This window comes from Theobroma cacao, chromosome 9 (assembly GCF_000208745.1).
Source record: "Theobroma cacao cultivar B97-61/B2 chromosome 9, Criollo_cocoa_genome_V2, whole genome shotgun sequence".
In the NCBI taxonomy this organism is placed as follows: Eukaryota; Viridiplantae; Streptophyta; class Magnoliopsida; order Malvales; family Malvaceae; genus Theobroma; species Theobroma cacao.
The window spans coordinates 4,984,777-5,000,071 of NC_030858.1; the positions used below are offsets into that span (position 1 = coordinate 4,984,777).

Sequence of the window (15,295 nt, forward strand, 5' to 3'; positions counted from 1 at the left end):
TTGACTACCCAAGTCTCATCATATTCAATGCACAATTAATTTCTAACACAAAAGTCTTGTACACGACAGTTTGACTTTGATCACAGCTAAGCAATTGTCTTGTAAAACACTTAAAAACTCCATCAAATTCTTTCATATTTATCCTTCTTGCTTCTTCTTCTCATCCAGCTCGGGCGGTTGGATTTTCTCCTTAAATCGCATAAGTTTATTCATAGATAGAAAACAACAACCATATCCCGCCACGAAACTCTCATTTCCGGTCAAAGGAACTCCAATAAAAAAAAAAATCGTGATTTAACTCTTTTATTTATTTCTTTTAACACAAGGAACTCTTTCATGAGCATGTTATAAGAGGCAAAGTAAAGATGGTGGCGTAACCCTCAATTTTTAATATTTTTTTTATATATAAAATTTGAAATATATAAATTTAAAATTTTATATAATTATCTTCAATTATTTTCATGTAAAATTTTGAATTTATCGATATATGTTATATATACAAAATATATATTCAATTTATACCAAATTAATAAAAAAATATTAAATATCCACATTTTAACAATTTGTAATTGTAAGCATCACACAACTTTATAACTCTCGAATCAAATTAAATAACATAATAATCTATTAGCCAATATGGCACTACTCTAGTACTGTAATATAAATATTACATAAACGTAAAGCTTATGTAGATAGAAACTTCAATGCTTTAACGAGGAGCACCCCCTCAATTTCTAATAGGGTCATCTCACCTTCGCATTTGTAGTTTCTTTGCCTTGGTGCATGCCATTATTTTAACATCTTTCCACTTCCCATGATGCCTAACATGCCAAATTAAAGAAACATATTTCCTTTGGTAACGCACCAACGACCATCTTTATTAGCCAAAGCAAACCAAAGCAACGCGTCGGTTTCCAAATGTAAAGAAAAGCAGCAGCCGGCTGAATAAATTAACAAAAATATCTCCGCTGGCATTCTCTCTGATCCATAGCAGCAAGCAACTTGCTCATCTACGGACAATGGAACAACCCTTCGTGAAAAGAACATCTTTAAGTGTATTTGTCGGTAGATGACGTGGCATAATCTAAACCGTCCGTTCACTTTTTTTCTCTCACGTGTTTTTGAGCTCTGATTAAATGGACCAACACAGCTCAGCCGTTGACAAAAAACCACTCCACTCCGAGTTTCGATCAGAAGTTGTCAAATCGACTCGTTGGCCATGACTAGATGCCTCGTCAGTTTGAACCAACTTACCATAATATACGTTATCCACGTAGAGCTGAGTCAGGCTCCTCCAATTTTTTTTTTAATTTCTTTTTAGGACTTGTGAGTAATCTTAAGGTAAACGCATTCTCATTTTATTATCTTGCATTCTTGAATCTTAAACTCAAGTTTAAGACTATAAAAATCTTAATATGAATTAATCTTCATTTCTAGATAATTGACTAATCAAAGGAATTAAGCTATTCTTATCATAAAAATGGTTTAAGATAACTAGGTTTACGTGTGATAATCTTATCGATCCAGATATTTCAAAGTTGGATAAAACAGGAAGACCGGAAAAAAAGATATTTTCGGGATAAATTTACAGGTGGAAGAAATTGATTTCAAAGGAGTGAGTCTGGCGTGATTAGATCACATGTTTGGATTATTGTGAACGTTTCTATTTTGTGAATAAAATAGTTGGGGGAAAGAAAGTAAGATTTTCAGTTGAGGACATGAAACATTCCAATTGACAAGGAAGGACTTTTTTATGTGACTATAAAAGCCCCCCCGCATTGCAACATCACCTACCACACATAACACAAGCCATTCAATTGTGCTTTTCTATTGGTTTCTTTTGCTTTTCTGGCAGATTTTTTGTTTTGCTACGGAGGGAAAATGACTATCCTTATTGAGAAGCCCGAGATAGGTATATACCCTTTTTTATTTTCTTTGGTCATGGAGTCCGTACTAAAAATGAGTTCGGGAAACAAGTAACAGTCACTAATTGTCGTCAATTTATATTGGTTTTTCATTTTAATGTTTAACAGAGTCTCAAGCAGAGTGCCAGAAGCATGTCGAGGAAAATAATGAGTTGGTGTTGGATGGTGGATTTCCAGTGCCAACGTGCCTGTCAGATGATGGATTTTTGGCACCAGAAATCAATTCATTTGGCCACTCCTTTAGGTATATGAATTGACCAATAACTTATCTTTGAATGTCCCGGACTTCCGGTGGTTTAATTTCCATTGAGAGAAAATCTTAAATGGGATGACAAGAAAAGTTGAAATGATTTGCACTTAGCAGGGACTACGATGCAGAAAGTGAAAGGCAAAAGAGCGTGGAGGAATTCTATAGGCAGCAGCACATTAACCAGACCTATGACTTTGTAAGCAAACTTGGAAAACATAGTTGCAAATAATTTTTTAACAAGGGAATTTTTGGCTCTGTCCATGGTCTGATATTTGTGAACTTCCAATGAAAAATAATGCAGGTGCAACAGATGAGGAAAGAGTACTCCAAACTGAACAGAATGGAGATGAGCATATGGGAGTGCTGCGAACTCCTCAATGAGGTCGTGGATGACAGCGATCCTGATCTGGATGAACCACAAATTCAGCACTTGTTGCAATCAGCTGAAGCTATTAGAAAGGATTATCCTGATGAAGACTGGCTGCATTTGACTGCTCTTATTCATGGTATATACCAGATAAAAATTCCTTTCGTTATATCCCAAGGCAACAATATTTTGATAATTAACGCAACTTCCATTTATATACATGTAAATCCGTAGCCATATTTTGACTCTATCCATGGAGCTGTCCCACCAAATCTTCATAGAGATGGTCCTGCCTTATTGGATACCTGCCAAAATAATAGCCCCCTTGAAACTTAAATAAAATAGATAAAAAAAAAAAGAGTTTATCTAAAACAGCTAATACAACAAGAAAGAGGAATTAATCAACTTGTTCCATGGATGCCAGATCTTGGAAAGGTTCTTCTTCTACCTAAGTTTGGAGGGCTTCCACAATGGGCTGTTGTTGGTGAGTATTGACTTTACAATCATGCAAATTAATTTATATGATTATTTTCATTGATTTGAATAATTCCAATTAAGCAATCAATTTAATGTCAATATTGCAGGAGACACATTCCCTCTTGGATGTGCTTTTGATGAGGCCAATATTCACCACAAGGTCTTTTTCTTTTCCCCAAAATCTATGCCAGCTAGCCAAATCAATAACTGTTACGATAATCCATAATCAGCTAAAATAAATCCACAAATTTTTTTTTTGTTTCAGTATTTCAAAGAAAACCTAGATTATAACAATCCCGCTTACAACACTAAGAATGGGATTTATTCCGATGGCTGTGGACTAGACGATGTAACGATTTCATGGGGGCACGATGACTATATGTACTTGGTACGTGATACCTTTTTGTTTAACTTTTCAAATTTGTAATTGCTTAAATTAAAATTTTATAATAATAATTAATGGTCGTGTGTTTTCAATTTATATATGCAGGTAGCTAAGGAAAATGGAACTACTCTACCTTCAGCCGGGTTGTTCATTATCCGATATCATTCCCTTTATCGTAAGCACTCATATTTGGTCATTAATATTTCTTATAAATGTACAATTTAAATTATATTTATTAGTATTTAATGCAAATATTTTCAACCCTAATTCTGCAGCTTTACATAAAGAAGAAGCATACATGCACTTACTAAATGATGAGGATAAGGAAAATTTGAAGTGGCTCAGAATATTCAAGTAGGCCTCAAATTTATTTGACTTTTTGTTTTTGTTGTACACATATGGTTAATTATTAAAACCCAAATTAATATTTATTTTGTTGCAGCAAATATGACCTTTACAGCAAGAGCAAAGTCCTTGTTGACGTTGAGAAAGTCAAACCATATTATCTATCACTTATTGAAAAAGTGAGTGCAGATTTATATCATTTTTTTGTCGGCTAAATTTCCACCTTTGAGTTCTTTTGTTTCCTGAAAGTTGATGAATTGACTTTTTGTTGCAGTATTTTCCATCCAAGCTCAAGTGGTGAAAGCTTTGATTAGCTCAAGTTTTCTGAAGGATGTGCTGCGTAAAGGGGAATCATAAGCGGCTTGGTTCTTCATTTTTGAACCCAATTATATGATTTAAATCATGTGTTTTGAGTTATGTAAAAAATAAATTCAAAAGTCGTGTCTTTTTTTTCTTGTTCCTCCTTTGTAAACAAAGTCGTGTAAACTATTGCTCAATGGAGAAAATTAATATAAAAATATTATTCCTTTCAACAATTCCATTTGCATCGGATGGCTTAACTTAGGTGCATGGTTAATCAAGAATTACGGGAGAAAAATCTAATATAGAACACTATTAATTTATATAATTTAAGGGATTAATTGGCTGGTTAAATGAATCTATATATAATATAGCCCTGTCACCCAAATGCTACCCAAAGATTCCATATGCGTTGCCTCTCATTCTCTGATTTTCAACCACATAAATACAGAATATAAGTGGTTTTCACAGCTTACACCCTTTCCAAAATCGTTTACATAAAAGTTGATAAGTCATATGCCTTGTGAGGAGATTCCACAATTTTATGGCCTGTTTGATCTTCTTTGTTTCGACCGATTCTTCTGAACAAAATTGTTGATAGGACAGAAACCAAAATTTTGCTTCCATCAAGGGAGCACTTTCTTCCTCCTGTCATATAATATAGACATTTTATCTTACCGCCTTTCGTTTGACATCTCCTATCACATGTCATTCATCTAGCTTTCTTCTCGCTTCTTTTAGAGTTCCATTCTGGTCAAAACTTGGCATTAGAGTTTTAGTTCCATTCTGCCTTTCGTTTTTTTTTCTTTACCCTTTCATTGATTTATCACTAACTTGAACAAAGGCAAACAAGGTTTTTTTGTTATGAAATATCTTTGTTAAGTATATAATTGACAAAAAGCAGACTGACTAAACTGAGGTGCCAAAACCCGTGTCAAATGATGGATTTTTGGCCCCCAGACACCATTGCATATGTTTGTGTCGTGAAATCCTGCTTTTGATTTGTAAATGTTTCGTTTGCATTGAGAGATAATGGTAATGGACTTTGTGAAAATGCTCTGTAGAAATTACAACAATGCAGATTGTTCACGGCAAGAGACTGTTAAGGAGTTCTATGGGCAGAAGCACATTAAGTCACTAACCAAACATTTGACTTTGTAAGCTAACTTTAATCTAAAGCGTTCGTGTACATAAGTCAGCAATGAATCAAATTATGTGGTTGGACATGTTATGGTACTTAACTGTTCAAGGCAAAAATTGCAGTTTATCAAAAATGAGGCAAGAATACTCCGACATGAACAGAGCAGAAATCAGCATATGGGAATGCTGTGAGATTCTCAATACCATTGTAGATGATAGTGATCCTGACTTGGATGAACCTCAAATTCAGCACGCACTGCAGTCTGCAGACAGCCGACGCCATCAGAAAGGATTACCCTAATGAGGACAGGTTGTACTTGACGGCTCTTATTCATGGTAATTAAATAACCTATCAGAATTCCTATATTCTATATCAGGCAAGAAATAAATGGTTCTAAAAAGTTTGACACGTATAAAATTCCTTGCCTAAGCAGCTAATTAATCAGCTTGTTCTTGCCTGGATTTTGGATCTCCAAAGATTCTTAATCTGCCTCAATTTGGAGGGCTTCCTCAATGGGCTGTAGTTGGTTAGTATTCTGTTTTGGCCAATCAAAAGGTGGGATTTATTGAATTAGTGTTACTATTATTTTTATATTTTCTTTATTGTGATTTTATTTGATTGAATGGCCAAATCAACATAATGCAGGAGATACTTTCCCTATTCGATTCACTTTCCATGAATCTAATGTTTACTGAGCCTGACTACTTTGGGAGTTTACTCTGTTGCTCAATCAGAGGAAATTTTTTTATTAATAATATAGAGGGTCATTTTAAGGAAGAATATATATAATAGCTACTCAATCATAAACATATAAAGCAGCAGTAGTAGAGAAGAACATGTAAATATCATGAAGGCATGATGATTACATGCACTGGTATAGCCTCCTGCATCCTTAATTTCTTATTTAAATGTGGTTGAAATGATAATAAACCATCGGTAACTCAATTTGCCTTCTTATCTCTGCAGGTGGTTAAGGAAAACGGATCAACTCTACCTCCTCCTGCGCTTCCGATTCCACTCCTTTCATGGCAACCATTGCCTTTAAAGATTTTATTATTTCTCCTGAATAAGCAATATAATTAACATTTCAAACATCCTAATGGAATGATTTTAATCAATAATCTTGCAGCTTTACTTAAGGCGGGAGCATATATGTACCTGCTAAAATGAGGAGGAGAATGAGAACCTGAAATGGCATCATATATTCGAGTACGCTTCAATGCCGAATTCATAGCCTTTCCTTTGTAATTTTACATCAACAGAAGTTAACTTGTGTGTAGATCTTGTGAGGCAAATATGGTCTCTTCAGCAAGAGCAAAGAGCACCAGGACCTTAAACAGTTGAAGCCATGCTATCATTTTCTAAATAATTAAATGTTGTTGATGTAGATGGTTCTTTTGGTTAGAGAGAGAGAGTATGTGTTGTAATAAGTGAATCGAAATGCGTTAGAGGTGATAGAGAGGAAAACTTTAGCAGTTCTTGAAGCGTAAGTGCTTTGGATGGCAGGTGGTGAGGTATGAGAAAAAGTGAAAAAAGCGATGGATTACGACAAATGAGAAAGGCTCAATGGAAATAATGTTTAGAGGAATTTAGAGAGAGCTTTTAGGATAATCTTTGTTGAGTTTTTAATGGTTTTTTCCTTGTTTCCCAACCTTCAAGGCTCTCATATTTATACTAATTAAGAACACCTTCTTAAGAGTAGTTGGGAGAACACGTTCAATCATAGGAGAATTTGTTTGTCATGAAAGAATAGTTAAAGAACGGTTTATGGGATATTAAGAAAATGACAATGTAGTTGAGTAATGGGCGTAAGTTTTGGGTAATGAAATAGTGACACTTAATAGTGCGTCACGTGTATTTTTAAGAAAGTGAGAAAAAGGAGTAAAGCACATATACTTTAAAGAAATGTAAAAGAAAGTCTTCTTAACTATCTCTATATTTGAACCACCAAACCAAACTCTTTAGTACATCCGAAATGTGAAGATAACTCATGAACCTTGTCACTTATTCTGAGTTACTTTCACTTTCTTGTACAAACAACTGTTCAATGCTTGTTACTGAGTGTTCTCGAACACCCATAGGTGCTTCTACACTTGGAATACCCTGGACGCTTCTATACTTGAAACACTCTCGAGTGCTTCCTTGTTTGTAACACCTTGGGGTGCTTTCGCGTTCGAAACACCTTGGAGTGTTCAGAACACTCATAGGTGCTTCACACTTGGAATACTCTAGGCGATTATATGCTTGGAACACGCCTGAGCGCTTCCCTACTTGAAATATCTTGGGCGCTTCCACGTTAGGAACACGTTGGAGCTATTCCGCTTTCGGAACACCCTGGGCACTTCCACCTTCGGAACACGTGCTTCTACGCTTGGAACACTCTTGAGCGTTTCCTTACTTGGAACACCCTGGGGCACTTCCGCGTTTGGAACACCTGGGGCGCTTATCTACTTAGAACACCCTTCAGTAGGGCTGTGCAAACGGATAGTTCGGTTACTGGATATCCAGCAATCGAACTAACATAATTCATCTATGAAACTAACCGAAATCGAACCGAAGTAAAGAGCTAACAGAACTAACCGAAACTAAACTAACTTGGTTAGTTCGGTTCGATTACCGAAAACTGAACTTAATCATTTTTTTTTCTAATTCTTGTTTGCCTTCTGAATTTTTAGGCACATTTTGCAGAGGGAAGCAACATTGACTTAAAACCATAGATAAAAACAAGATGCCTAGAGAGCAACAATCACTGTCAGACACCAGATTTAAAAACATCACAACACAACTGGCACAAAACACCCACATATGACAAGGAAGTGCCAGCATTGTATATTAACTTCAAATACAAAAATAACAAAATATCTATATATTAACTTCCAAGGAATAAAACACAAACAGAAATGAAAAGGTAAGCATTCCTAGAAGCTACAGGCAACTAGATACAGAAATGAAAAGGTTCCCATATTTCTTTTAGTTCTTCTGAAACTTTTCCACATATGCTTGCAACAAAATAAGTAATGTAAAGGGGTCAGCAAACTAGGCAAGAGGAATCAATTTCATATCCTAAACATGCTCAACAAGCCAACTTGATTTGTCTCATTATATTATCTGCAAAAGTTAGCTCACTCAAAAGATTGATCTTAATTATCTCTGGATTATTCATATTCCATAATTTCAAGTCACATTTATAAATAATAAATTTTTGTATTTACCGAGTGGACAAATCAAGCTTGAGAGGCTGTTCTGGTTTCACAACATTTCCTAAAATTGTATGAGTGAGATTAGATTACCAATGATTGCTCTCAAATTTCATGCAGTAGTATAAAACTATAAAAAGAAAAATCAATTTCATCTCGTTTACTTTTAATTGGAAAAGTCATATGGTTCCACACAAAGGAGTAAAGAAGATTCTGTCAAAAGCTCATGTATATCAGGCAATGAACCAATAAAACTATTTAAATGTTTAGTTACCATTGGCTTTGTTTAAATATTTAAATATTTACATCGGCTGTGTTTTAGTGTTGGTTGTGTTGGGGGCTTCTTTGGTTGAGAATGGGGCTGTTTCTTTTGTTTTTAAAGACAACCATGCAATATTAGGGAAGGCATTTTGGGTTAAAAAAAGACATGCTTGATGAAATCTTGAGTCTCTGTTTTCCTCTGTACAGCATAAGCCTTTAGGAAAAGGCTAGAGAGCTTTATTTTGTCTGTTAAGCTCATATTAGGGAAGGAAATTGCCACTAAACTTAGTTAAGTAGTTTCCTACTGCAATTGTATTTACTCTACTTTTTGCACAAATCAAACGTTTTATGCCAGCTTAAGTTTAAGATTTTAAATGTTATGGTGATTGGTTACTCATGTAGGAAATTTCATAAAACATTTAAATATTTTTTTTTGGATAAGCAGGTAACTAAACATTTTCCAATACAATAGCTAGCTTAAATTCAATGAATAGTATTTGTATAAACCCAAAAAACTTACCAATAACTTGATGTGGAGAGGCCTAGAAAGCTGAAGCAAGAATGGCAGTGACCGGCAGTGGCAGAAGTAGAAACCAAAAATGGTGAGACCGTGACAGTGGAGATGGCAATGACAAACAATCGACAAAAGTTGAAAGCAGAAAGGGTAAAACCGTGAGACAATGAGAGTGGAGATGGAATATTAGAAGTGCTTGGAAGGGCAGTGATCGATCGACAGTCGGCAAAAGTAGAAATAAAAAAGGGTGAGACTGTGAGATGATGAGAGTGGAGATGGAAGACTAGAAGTGCTTGGAAGAGTAGTGATCGATCGGTATTTGGCAGAACCAAAAATCAAAAAGGGTGAGACCGTGATAATGGAGATGGAAGGCAAGGGATGGCAGTAGTGACGGGCAGTAGTAGTAGGTAGAAACTAAGGGTCAAAAGAATTAGGTATTTAGGTTTAGGAATTTTTAAGGAAAAATTTCCAAACTACCCTTTTTAGGTTCGGTTAGCAATTTCTCTAACCGAAATCGAACCGAAATAATTTCATTAACCGAATTAATCGAATCGAACTAACCGAACTCTGAACTAACCGAACTGAACTAACCGAACTCAATTTAATTCGGTTCGGTTCGATTTTGCTCACCCCTACCCTTGAGTGCTTTCGCATTTGGAACACCCATGGATGCTTCCACATTTGAAACACCCCTATATAATTTGTCTGAAACACAATACTTCAAAATAGTTGATCAAAATTAGACATCTACAGTTGATAATTAATTTAAATGTAAGTATATTATCTTTAAAAATGCCAGACAATCTTGGAACTTGTGATACAACTCTACACTATAATTATTTATGATGGGTTCTCTATCTTTTGATTTTGTTAAATTACATTACATTAATCATTGAAGGTTGTAGCTGCAAATCTTAGATTTAATTCATAATAATTTCATATATCAATGGAATAACAAATTAGGTTATTTTCTTCTTTTTAGTATCTAATCTAATCTAAAGTATAATGAATCCTACCTACATATCTTCTCTATACTTGACATCTGTCCTTGGTATTTCCACATATTTGGAGGGCATTTTTGACTTCACAGTTTTGTTTTTCCTTTCTTCCTCACCTAGCTTCTTCCGTCCATGTTTTTAATTGTTAAAAAAGAGTTGAAACGGGAGAGGAGGAGAGCTTGGATCAACCAGAATTTTTTTCTTGGTATTTATTTGCCACACTTGGGTTTGTCATTTTTTAATTCTAAGGAACATTGTTGAGTTTTCACTCCCATTTCGTTTTGTTTTTGTTTTTCTTTTTTTGTTCTTTTGCCTTCCACAACTGTCGCTTATGGCATTTTTGTTCTCTTTCCCACTTCATGATTCTAAGCTACATAAGCTCTTTACCCTCAACACCTGTATTTGGAATTTCATGATATTTAAAGGGTATTTTGAACTTTTCCTCTTTCTCTCATTCTCTTTTCACCCATTCGCCTCTGATTAAGCCACACCTGGGTTTATCATTTTTTAATTCTGAGGAACATTGTTGAGTTTTCACTCTCATTTGCCACTTCATTCTGGTGCTATTAGCCGTGTGAATATGGTTTACTATGCTAGTGCTTTGTACATGTGGGTGACATGCAAGGATAATTGTTGATGTGGAATTCAAATTGAGATGAGGATGTCGAATATTAGGTAATTTTTTTTACCTTTTTGTATTTTTTTCAGTGCCGTGTTTGTCTCTTATTTTTATTTCTTACTTTATTTGCTTTATTTTTTTGTTTTTGTTCTTTGCTTTTTCTTCTCTTTGTTTACTTTGGTTTTTCCGCAACATGTGAAAAGTAGCTTACACTATCTTGCTTGTGGTCTTATTTTTTAAGCTTTCACATTTGGAAGGGTAGCTGTTCAGAAAGGTGTATAATTATAGCTTTCGAAGGTAATGTAGTTGAATTATACATTATTGTGCTTGAATTTGGAACATTATTGTGCTTTTAATTGTGTAAATATTACCTGTTGTTGACTGCAATTGTATCAATTATTTTCAGCATGAACTTTTGGTTTGTCTTTATATGTAATGACTGATATCCTAAGTTAAATTGTGTTCTTTGCTGTTTACCCTGTATCTTCTTTAACTCTTTAAAGTGCAGTTACTGTTTGTTATTCCTTTGACATGTCAAATTGGCTTTAATCACTTAATGACATGTTGCATACGCCGACCTTTGAGGATGCTACAAATAGAAGGAATAAAAAAAGGTGGAGACTGTTCTCTGTTTGAGGCCCGGTAGTATTTGTTTTTCTTAAATTTGTGATGCATTGATGGAAGATTAAAAAAAATCGTGGGCTATTTAGTGAGTAGTCACAGCAAAGTTAAGCAGCTCAAAAGAACGGTTCTTTTGGTATAATAGCTGATTACGTAGTAAAACCCCAACCAAGAATTGCAAGCGTATTTGTTTGGCCCTGAAAATGACTGAAATCTATATCAGTATATATAGGTAGTTCTTGCTCGTGCCCCTGCAGTATTTCTAACCTTATTTTTTATGTATAAACATTGAGCAGTATTCAGCATTTTTCACTATTGTATTGATCGTTGGATAGTATATTTGGTTTCTTATGTGTGAAGCCATAGTTTTTATAAGAGTATTAACAATGTTAAATGGTCTTAAATTCAGGCCATTGGAAAATCAATTAAGGTTGAGATTTAAGTGAATGGCTTTTGTTTGATGTCGACCTTTTGCCTTTGAACTTATCCATGTGCTTCTCATTTCCCAATTGCCTAGATGAAAACTTACATCCCTTGATAGTTTTGGTTTTGGTAATTCTTCTCTTCTTTTTTGCTGAAATGTACAAATATATATACAATACAAGATGTAGCAAGAGACCAAAAAGAAAGAGATAACAGTATTTCTAACCTTATTTTTTATGTATAAACATTGAGCAGTATTCATAATTTTTCACTATTGTATTGATCGTTGGATAGTATATTTGGTTTCTTATGTGTGAAGCCATAGTTTTTATAAGAGTATTAACAATGTTAAATGGTCTTAAATTCAGGCCATTGGAAAATCAATTAAGGTTGAGATTTAAGTGAATGGCTTTTGTTTGATGTCGACCTTTTGCCTTTGAACTTATCCATGTGCTTCTCATTTCCCAATTGCCTAGATGAAAACTTACATCCCTTGATAGTTTTGGTTTTGATAATTCTTCTCTTCTTTTTTGTTGAAATGTACAAATATATATACAATACAAGATGTAGCAAGAGACCAAAAAGAAAGAGATAAGGTGCTTCTTTCTGCTGCAACAACCCCGAGTACTGTGAGCAAATTTATATATTATATATATATATGTGGTACAGGGTGTAATTAAAAGTTTAAAAGCCATTTATCTTGATGTTTTTTAATTGCCTTTCCAAGGCCTAAGAATGAGGGAAGAGGAAGTAGAGAATGTAGAAAAGAAAACTAAATCATAAAACAAGGGTTGTTTTCATAAGCAGAGTAGGCGGGAGGGCTTAATCTCTTCTTCAAGAAAATATTTGAAAACTTTGTAGAAGAGGTTTAAGCTTCTTATTTTTCGATTCTTTTTTTCTTTTACTCATTTTTGCAGCATGCTGTTGTTACTTACTATTTTTATTTAGGTAGTGTTAAATTTATGTTTACTCATTCTTTGTTTCTTTTTATGTATCGATATAAATAAATTACCATGTTTTTGCTAATGTAAGCATCTTTTATAGTATTTTAAATTGTCAAATATCTAATCTTGAAGCCATTCTTTTTTTCCAGGCTATATCACCATCAAAGCTAGGATATTCTCTTGGGTAAGTTTAAAGAATCTTAATTAAAATATCTCCATCTTTATGTATTTATAATTAAATAATCATGATTATAAAAATTCCTTTGAATATTTAACATATTGTTCAAACCTTTATAATTTTTTCCTGTGAATATTTAATTCCTCATGATCATATGATGAAATTACTTATGTTACTTACTGTTGTTATTTAGGTAGTGTTAAATTTATGTTTACTCATTCTTTGTTTCTTTTTATGTATCGATATAAATAAATTGCCATGTTTTTCCTAATGTAAGGATATTTTATAGTATTTTAAATTGTCAAATATCTAATCTTGAAACCATTCTTTTTTTTTCCAGACTATATCACCATCAAAGCTAGAGTATTCTCTTAAGTAAGTTTTCCTTTATTCACATGTTGATAAACAGAGACAAAGCTACGGTTAGATTATGGAATGTGCCAAAATTTATTCTAATTGTCTTGCTTTTGTCTGTCATCGAGATGTTTTCCTGTATTCAGTTGTTGGGTTTGATGGTGAACTAAAGACTGTGTCTCAAAAATCTGTTGATGTTTTCATTCCTTCTGATTTTTATAATTTACGCTTCTTGAATCCGAACACAAACGAATATTACACATCGTTGGCAAGCACCAGTCAAATACAAAATTCTGTTGCATTTAGAAACTCCAAACGAAAGCTTGGTTATAACACTGTTGAATCGTCATCCTATATTCAAAATGTTGAACAAGATTGTCAAAATTCTCAAAGGAGAAATATTGTGAGTTTTGAGATTGATCATAGAGATGATGACAACTTTTTCGAACAAGAGCTATCTCTTGCTTCTGATGCTTCTCAAATGCTTCCTATTCTGAATGATGAAGATGATATCTCAACATTTAATCAGCAAACTGCTCACATTGGGACCAGTTTTGTTGGAGATAATTCAACTTCTACGCATTTTGATTCAAGTGAGTATTTTTATGAATTCCCATTTTATATGTAATATTTCTTATTTTCATGATTATTTATTCTTCGTTTTCCTAACGATTTTATGTTCATTATATGCAGATCAATATAATATTCCTCTAAATCTAGGTGGGCCAAGATATGTGTGTTGTTTTTGCGGTGCACAGATGTGGTATGAAGAAAGAAAAAATAAGTCAAGGAATGAGCGGAATCCGAGATTTACCATGTGTTGTATGGAGGGCAAAGTGTCTCTGCCACCTTTCAAGCAAACACCTTCATTATTGGCTACATTGCTCAATTACAAAGGTGGTCGAACTGCTTATAAATTTAGACACAACATACGGGTTTACAATTCGATGTTTCAGTTCACATCTATAGGTGGTAAAATAGACAGTGAAATTAATAGAAGGCCAGGCCCATATGTCTTTAAGATCAATGGGCAAAATCATCACAAGATATGTTCTTTGCTACCTGTTGATGGTGAAAGACCGAAATTTGCGCAATTATACATTTATGATACTGAGAATGAAGTGTCTAACAGAATTAATGCATTGGGATATGATGTTCAACAATCTGGTGTCGAAGAGAATATTGTGAAGGAATTAATGGAAATGCTTGACCAAACTAATCAAATTGTCAAAGCTTTTCGAATGGCCAAGGAACGGTTTAAAGAACCTGATTACATACCAGTTAAATTGAGATTGATTGGTGCACGAATGAATGATGGTCAGCAATATACAAATCTTATCTCTTCAGAAGTTGCTGCACTTATTGTGGGAGATGTAGATCAATTGATTGACAAGCGTGACATAATCATTGAACATAGATCTAATGGTTTGCGAAGGATAAGTGATTTGCATCCAGCATTTATGCCTATGCAGTATCCACTGTTATTTCCTTACGGAGAAGATGGCTTTCATCTTAATATTCCATACCAAAAGTGGAATCACACAACCAAAACGAAGCGAGGGACTGTGACTGCAAGAGAGTTTTATGTTTACATGCTTCAATTTCGCTTGAATCAAGGTTTCACATTGTTCTTGGGTGGAAAACTTTTTCACCAATATATAACTGATGCATTTACAAGCGTTGAAGGAATGAGATTGGATTATAATTTGAGGAATCAAAAGAAGTTCAGAACTGAAATTTTTCAGGGAGTAGTCGATGCTTTCACAAGAGGTGATACAGATGGAAACATGATTGGGAAACGAATAATTTTGCCAGCAAGCTTTACTGGAGGGCCACGTTATTACATGCAAAATTATCAAGATGCAATGGCAATCTGTCGACATTATGGATGTCCAGATTTGTTTATAACATTTACTTGTAATAGTAGATGGCCAGAAATAATTGCAGCATTGAAGTTCATTGACGGACAACGAGTGGAAGATAGACCAGATATTGT

General features: G+C 34.3%; 1 protein-coding gene and 1 long non-coding RNA gene across 3 annotated transcripts; both read left to right on the plus strand.

Annotated features, from left to right (window-relative positions):
• On the plus strand, positions 1,776-4,204 carry LOC18588467 (inositol oxygenase 2). Of its 2 annotated transcripts, none has more exons than XM_018126609.1 (11): positions 1,776-1,912; positions 2,034-2,169; positions 2,287-2,371; positions 2,477-2,681; positions 2,967-3,026; positions 3,127-3,179; positions 3,285-3,407; positions 3,510-3,579; positions 3,680-3,758; positions 3,847-3,928; positions 4,024-4,204. In XM_018126609.1, the coding sequence occupies exons 1-11, from the start codon at positions 1,882-1,884 to the stop codon at positions 4,048-4,050; spliced, it is 951 nt and encodes a 316-aa protein (XP_017982098.1). In that variant the 5' UTR covers positions 1,776-1,881; the 3' UTR covers positions 4,051-4,204. The 2 variants fall into 2 exon arrangements, with proteins under 2 accessions (XP_017982098.1, XP_007012955.2); XM_007012893.2 differs by having other exon boundaries at positions 2,290-2,371.
• On the plus strand, positions 10,172-13,376 carry LOC108663359. Its single transcript, XR_001929330.1, has 4 exons — positions 10,172-10,835; positions 11,021-11,076; positions 12,917-12,951; positions 13,286-13,376. It is a non-coding gene; the product is annotated as an uncharacterized LOC108663359 (long non-coding RNA).